Source organism: Gallinula chloropus, assembly GCF_964237585.1.
Source record: "Gallinula chloropus genome assembly, chromosome: 11".
NCBI classification, from domain to species: domain Eukaryota; kingdom Metazoa; phylum Chordata; class Aves; order Gruiformes; family Rallidae; genus Gallinula; species Gallinula chloropus.
Genome location: NC_140096.1, coordinates 1,726,990 through 1,733,831, shown reverse-complemented (window position 1 = coordinate 1,733,831; position 6,842 = coordinate 1,726,990). Strand labels below are relative to the sequence as shown.

Sequence of the window (6,842 nt, the reverse complement as noted above, 5' to 3'; positions counted from 1 at the left end):
TGGGGGGCAGAGGCACTGCATGGACAGCAGCACCCACCAGCACAGCGTGCTGTGCTCGAGGGACACAGCCCTCCTGCCCCACACCTCAGGCTGCTGCTGCTGAACCCCGTGCTTTGCAAGCATTTCACAGCCAAACAGGTCCCCAGCCCTTTCTGTACGGGTCCCAAATCCCCCCCTCCATCCCAAACCATACACACACAGAGGTGCCCCTGTCTCATCTATGCCCCATTTGGGAGGAAAATATGTGGGGGCTGCAGAGTGGTTGAGGGCCCCCGACCTCAAGTGGGGTGCAGACAACAGCTTGTGCCCCCCCTTCCCCATACTGGGTGCTAGCCCGGCTTGCTGGGACGCCCCAAGGTGGGGGACTGGCCAGCTGCCTGGGGAAGCCAAATGATACAGGATGCTGCTTGTAAATATTTGTTATATAGGTGACCCAGGCTGTGCTGCCAACCCAAGGAAGCAATTGAGGGGGGAGGCAGGAGGGCAGCACGGCCCGAGGGCCCCGGGGACCACCCGGAGCTGTTGCGGGGCCAGGAAAGGTCCCCGCACCCAGCTCCGGGCAAGACGGCCGCTCCAGGGCGCGAAGATGCTGCACCCTCCGGGCCGCCCCCCGGGACGGGGTGCCGGACAACCCCGGTCACAGCAGACATCCCAACCCTCCTCCCCGGCTCTGGGACGGCGTTTTCGGGACCGACAATATCATACGCCGCCGCCTGCGCCCGTCCCGAGGCGCTCCGCCGCCCAGCCCTGCGCACCCGCGGAGCCCTGCGCACCCCCACGCCTCCCCGGTTCCGAGCAAAGCAGTAACGAAACCGAGCCTACCGGCACGTTTCCAAGCCTGGCGCGGTCCAGAGAGCGACGCAGACACCACCCAGGTTGGTGTCCGAGGAAAACCCGACGGCCCCCGGCGGTTCCGCTCTTCCTCGCCCGCCGCGGTGCGGGGCGGCCCCGCTCACCCCCCGGGAAGGGCCCGGGCCGGCTGCGCTCCGCGTCCAGCCCTCGGCTCGGCTCTGCGCACAGCGAGAGAAAGACTTCACAGCATAAAAGAAGCGGAGATGCGTGTCTGGCCGGGGTACCTCGCAGGGAACTATTTTAAGGGGCCAGGCTGGGCAGCGAGGAGCGGGAAACCTGCCTACACCGGGCTTGGGGGGGTATTTTTTAGATTTGCAGCCCCCGATCCACTTTCCGCCCGTTTTTTCCTCTCTGGTACCCCCCCCCCCCTTTTTTTTTCTTTTTTTCCTTTTTTTTTTTTTTTCTCCTGAGGGGAAAAGAGGGCAGATTTGGTTAAAACTAATTTTTCAAGCGTGCCAGGTTCCGCGGGTTGCGTGGCCGGGAGGACCCTGCAGCAGGGGACGGCCCGGCCCGCCCCGTCCTCCCGCACTGCCCCGAGTCAAGTTCAAGGCGGCCCCGTCTGGGGTCCCTCCTGGGCAGAGGCGGTGCGGAGCCCGCGGTGCGGGTCCACCCCTGCCCCCGGAGTTGGGGTTAAACCCGCGGTGAGGTCCCTTCCCTCCGAGGACGGACGTGGCTGCGGAGCCGTACGCCCGGGCTGGCGGGGAGAACCAGCCAGCAGACGGCCCCGTCTGCATCCCAGCCGGAGCTCCGGCCGGCCCGCGGGGCACACGGGCATCTCCCGGCCGCCGGGGCCACAGAGGTTTGCCGGAGGGGGGGTCGGGGTGGAGTGCTTGATTTTTCCACCGTCGTTCTGGCTGCTTGGGGCTCCTGGGCGGCGGCGGAGACGAAGTTTCTCAGGTGAGATTTCTCTGCTCGACCCCTTGTCCCTCCTGAGGCCGGGAGGCTTTGTCACATCCTGGTCAGAAATAAAGAAAAAAACAAGCACACAAAAAACCACCCCAAGAGACGACAACGAACGAAGCAAGTCCAGCGCGCCGCAAAGTCGCCCCGGGGTCCCCTCCGGGATGCAGCCCGGTGCCGGCGGGGCCGGTCCTGCACGGACTACCCGGTCCCCGCCACTCATGCAAGGAGCGCCGGACGCTGCGCAGCCCCGGCCCGGTACTCACCGTCGGGGCCTCCCCGTCGAGGCGTCCCCGCTGCCCCCCGGGCGTTCTTCTTCATCCTCCCGACGGCGCCATGCCCGGGGCTCCGTCCGCCGGGAAGGCGGCGGGGAAGCGAAGCCGTTAGGCGGCGGAGGGCGGGGACAAAGGGACGGGAGAAAAAGCAGCGGCGAGGCGAGGAGGCGGCTTCACCCGGCATCGCCAGCCCGAAAACAACGGCCCCGGCCCCGGCGGCAGCGCGGAACCGGGCTCGCCGTGGCGCCCGCGGCTGCCCCTGTCCCCCGGAGGAGGTGAAAAACGGCTCTTTCCAAAACAATAAACTTTTAATGCTAAAGCAGTTATAACCAAAAGCTGTACAGAGTTGGAATTTTTTTTTGTCGTTGTTTGTATTTTTTTTTTGTTAGAAAACATTTTTTTTTTCCTTCCCCATAAATATTGTTCAGTTCCCGGCACTTTGTATCGATAATTAAATTACGAACGATAAATATGGCATCATGGATATGTATTTACAAAAAAAGTTGTTACAAAAAGGCAACTGTTATACTAAACGTCACAATCTGGGTAGAATAAACACCACATCCTCATCCTGAAAAATACTGACCGACCCCATCAGACGAGAATACATTCACAAGTGTAATGCTTGGAGAGAGAGAGAGAAGGAGAAAAGAGGAGGAGAGCAGAGAAAGAAGCAGCAGGAGAGCTAGAGAGGAAAGTTCAAGACATAACAGGACTTTGGCACGGTTTAAGACTGTAAGTTTAAACAATCACCACTAAGGCGAAGGAGAATTTTCATCCTCATGTCAACATCCCACCGAAAGAAGGAAAACAAAAACAAATTAATTTAAAAAAAAAAATAAAAACAAAGAAAGAAAGAAGTGGGGAATCGGAGGAAGGAGTAGGGAGGGGGAAAAAATACCAAAGAAACGACTGCGACTGCAAAAAATGACAACCAAAAAAAAAGAAATTTAAAAAAATCCAATCCTGAGAAAAGGACATGGCTAGTCCAGCGTCTGGGCTTGCAAAAAATAGTAATAATTATAATAATAAAAGACACAAACCCCCCCCCCTCCAGATCCTGGCAGTTAAACTAGGTGTAGCCCTATGCGGTTGTCAGTGTGGAAACTCCATTGCTGAGGGAGCGAGCTGCAGTTGGCTTGGTTTGTCCTTTTTTTTTTGTTTTGTTTTGTTTTTTTTTCCTTGTTCCCAACGCATTTGGTCCAGTCTCTGGCCGGGCAGCAGCTGCCTTCACACATACCACTCATTAAAATTGGGGGGCAGTCCAGGGTTGTGGCCGGGGTTACTCTGGAGGGCGGCCGGCGGTGTTTTAGTGGAGTCCTTACTGCCGGCGGAGCCCACTGCAGGGGGGGTGGAGGACTCGTACCCCGAACTGGCTGCAGGGGAAGAGTCCGACCCCTGGGATTCGTGCACCTAAAACCAAGAGGCAGAGATGGGATCGAGCCCGGGGGTCCCCCGCCACCCCGCTGAGCCGGGCTGGGATGCTCCCCCCATGCAGGAGGGACACTGGGGAAGGAGAGGAGGGGGTGTCCAGCGGCTCGGGCTCTGCCCGGCCACCCTGAGCACCGGCGGCAAACGCCTGCCTCGGCTCCCGGCCACTTCGCTGCAGCGTCCTGGCGTGGGGGGGGGGGGCTACAGCCACAGGCCAGGTTGTGATCGCTCAGCCCTCCAGCACCGAGCAGAGCTCTAAGCACCGGTGGGAGCACAAAAAGCAACTACGCCATTTCCCCGGGCTGTCCTCCAGCCACGGCCTAAGGCACCGGGGGGCAGCTGGGCCGTTCCGGGAGCACCGGAGCGCTGCGGCAGGCACCGCTCAGCTCTGCCCTGCCCCGGGTAAACGAGCCCCGAGCACGCCAGCGACTGAGCATCCCCTGCCCAGGGAGGAGAGGGCTGGGGCGCAGGGGTGATTACCTTCATGTGTTTCCTAAGTGAGCTGGGGTGGGTGTAGGATTTGTCGCACACCTTGCAGATGTAGGGCTTGTCCGAGGTGTGGACGTGCATGTGTTTCTTCCTGTCGCTGCTGTTGGCGAAGCGCCTGTCGCAGCCCTCAAACTCGCACTTGAAGGGCTTCTCACCTGTGAAATTCAGAGAGGGTGAAGGAGGGCCGTTCCCCTCTCCATCCCCGCTTGCCTCCTCCCCAGGACAACCTCTGCCCCGTTCACCCCACCTCGGGGATGCCTAAACGCCCCAAAAAAAAAACGAAGAAGGGGAAGATGGACAAGCAGGGTTTGTTACATCTCGGATAAATTCGGGTCAGCCTTTGTTACTTTTCATTCACCTCCCACCAGACCCGTGCTGTGCTGCGGCGGGGACGGCGGACCCGGGGAGGAAGAAGACCCGAGATAAATTCAGCAGCTCGGACAGTTTTACAGGACGTACTCAAGGATACAAGCCGAAATACGTTTGCTTCCTGCCTTCCCCATCCCTCTTCCCTCCACCCGGGCGGAGGGTTGAAAGGGAAGACGGAGCTGCAAATAAAAACACTTTGACGAAAGTATCGCCGATTTAATTAGGAGAGACGCCAATCAGGCCTAAAAATAAAATAAAAAGGAGCGGAAGTCACCGAAAACGCTATTTCATTAGCATTTCTATGGCTCCCTCCGAAGAGGCGCTCAGGGGGCCGAGAGCGGCGGCAGCGCCGCGCACCCGCCCGCTCCAGCAGCCGCCGGCCCGTCCGCGCAGCCCCGCGGAACTCGGCGCAGCCCCGCGGGAGGCGTGTGGCCCCGGGCCTTACCTGTGTGCGTCCGCTTGTGAATCTTGAGGTTCTCGGAGCGGGCAAAGATCTTGCCGCATCCCGGGAAGGGGCAAGGGAAGGGCTTCTCCCCCGTGTGCACCCGAATGTGGTTCACCAGTTTGTATTTCGCCTTGAAGGACTTGCCTTCCCGCGGACACTCGTCCCAGTAGCAGATGTGGTTGTTCTGCTCCGGCCCCCCGACGTGCTCCATGGTGACATGGGTCACCAGTTCGTGCATGGTGCTGAAAGTCCTGTCGCAGCTCTTCTTGGGCCGGCTGAGCTGGTTCTCGTCGAGCCACTTGCAGGACAATTCTTGCTTGATGGGCTGGCGCATGTACCGAAAGAAAGCCCCAGGGCCGTGGTGGTGATGGTGGTGGTGGTGGGCCGCCACGTTCATGCCCATATTCATGTTCATGTGGTTGTAGTTGTGGAACTGGGCGCCGGCGTAAGGGTCCGTGCGGGGGCTGGAGACGGCCCGGTAAGGATCCGGTCGCCCGAAGAGGTCCCCGCGCAGCCCGAGGTGCATCTGCCCGTTGTCCACATGCCCGTTGGGGGACGTGTGGCTCGGGCTCTGCTCGTGGAGCCCCGGGAAAAGCAGGTAGCCCGGGGTGTCCGGGATGCCTCCGGGGCCGTGCAAACCGCCGGGCGAGCCGCCGAAGAGCCCGTGTTGCGCCGTGCCGGAGGCGGCGTCGGCGATGCCGGAGCCGCGGTTACGGAAGAGAAAGTCGCGGGTGGAGTTGAAGGCAGCGGCCCCGCCGTAGGAGGGCACCTGGCCGGCGTGGTGGTGGTGATGGTGGTGGTGCCCCAGGGCGCTGGCGTAGCCCGGCGCCTGCGGCGTGAACGCCGAGCTCTGCCCGGCGGCGAGGTCGTGCGGGGCAGCGTTCAGCTTGAAGGCGGCGGCGGCGTGCGACGAGTCCCCGAAGGGGCCCAGCCCCATGCCGGCGGCGGCGGCGGCGTCGCGGCCCGGCATCTCGTGGTGGCGGGGCGCCGCGAAGCCGCCCACCCCCAGCGCCGGGAACTGCGGCCCTCCGTCCAGCAGCATCGTCATGGGCGCGGGGCCGTCGGCGCGGCGGCAGCCTGCCCCCAACCCCAACCCCCCCCCCCCGCCCTCCTCCCGCCCGCCCGCCCGCCCCCAAAAAAGTACAAAGCCACCCCAAAACGCACCCCCAGGCGCAGTGCCCCCGCCCCCCCCGCCCCCCCTGCTGCGGGCAGGCGCGGCCCCCGGCCGCGGGCGGGCAGCGATGCGGGCACCCCCCGTCCGACCCAAAAACAACAACAACAACAACAAAACCCCAGCCCCAAAAAGCCACCCGCCCCCAGAGGCGCCCGCCCCCCGCGCCGCGCCGGGTAGGGCCGGGCAGGGCAGGGCGGCGCGGCAGGGCGAGGCGCAGCGCGGCCCCGCTCCCGCTCGCCGCCGTCGGGGCACTGACGGGGCGCCCGCCCGCGCCTCGCACATAAAACCAACTCCGGGGCCAGGCCGCGCCGCGCCAATGGGGAGCCTCCGGCCGCCGAGTCACCTGACCCGCCGCCCGCCGTCCCATTGGCGGCGCACCGCTTGATTGGCACGCGCCCCACGCCGCCGGGGACGCTGATTGGGCGCGAGCGTCCTCGCAGGTAAAACGGGAGGGGGAGCGGGCAGGGGGGGGGAGGAGGACGTGGGACACGGGACGGGGGGAGCGGCGGGAGCAGCGGGGGCCCCGCGGCCTGTGTGCTGGAGGGGCGGCCCCGGGCCCAGCGCGCCGTGCGGAGGGGCAGGCGGGCACGCACGGTGCGTGTCCCCGTGGCCCGCTGCGTGTCCCTGAGCGGTGCCCCCGCTGCCGCCGCCCCCGCGTGTCCCGCCGCGCCGTGACCCCCCCGCCCGCGCTTCGCGGGACGCTCGGTCGGGGGAGCGGACGGAGGGGGGGGGGGATCTGGGGGGGGGGCAAAGCCGCCGCGCTGCTTCAAAAAATAAGACCCCGTTAAAAGCGGAGCCGGCGGCTTCCCGCTCCTGTAATGAGAAAAATAAATTAACTCTGCGTAATCCGATGTTTGTCTCCACCGGCTGAACGCGGGGGCAGGACCGCCCCGAGCCGAGCGGGGGG

At 63.6% G+C, this 6,842-nt stretch overlaps 1 protein-coding gene across 1 annotated transcript; it reads right to left on the bottom strand.

Annotated features, from left to right (window-relative positions):
- Positions 1–3,257: 3,257 nt before the first annotated feature.
- ZIC3 (Zic family member 3) lies at positions 3,258–5,809 on the bottom strand (the record flags this gene model as incomplete). Its single annotated transcript, XM_084269178.1, has 3 exons — positions 3,258–3,440; positions 3,939–4,102; positions 4,762–5,809. 3 exons carry the CDS (start codon positions 5,807–5,809, stop codon positions 3,258–3,260), a joined length of 1,395 nt encoding a protein of 464 aa, XP_084125304.1.
- Positions 5,810–6,842: the final 1,033 nt, after the last annotated feature.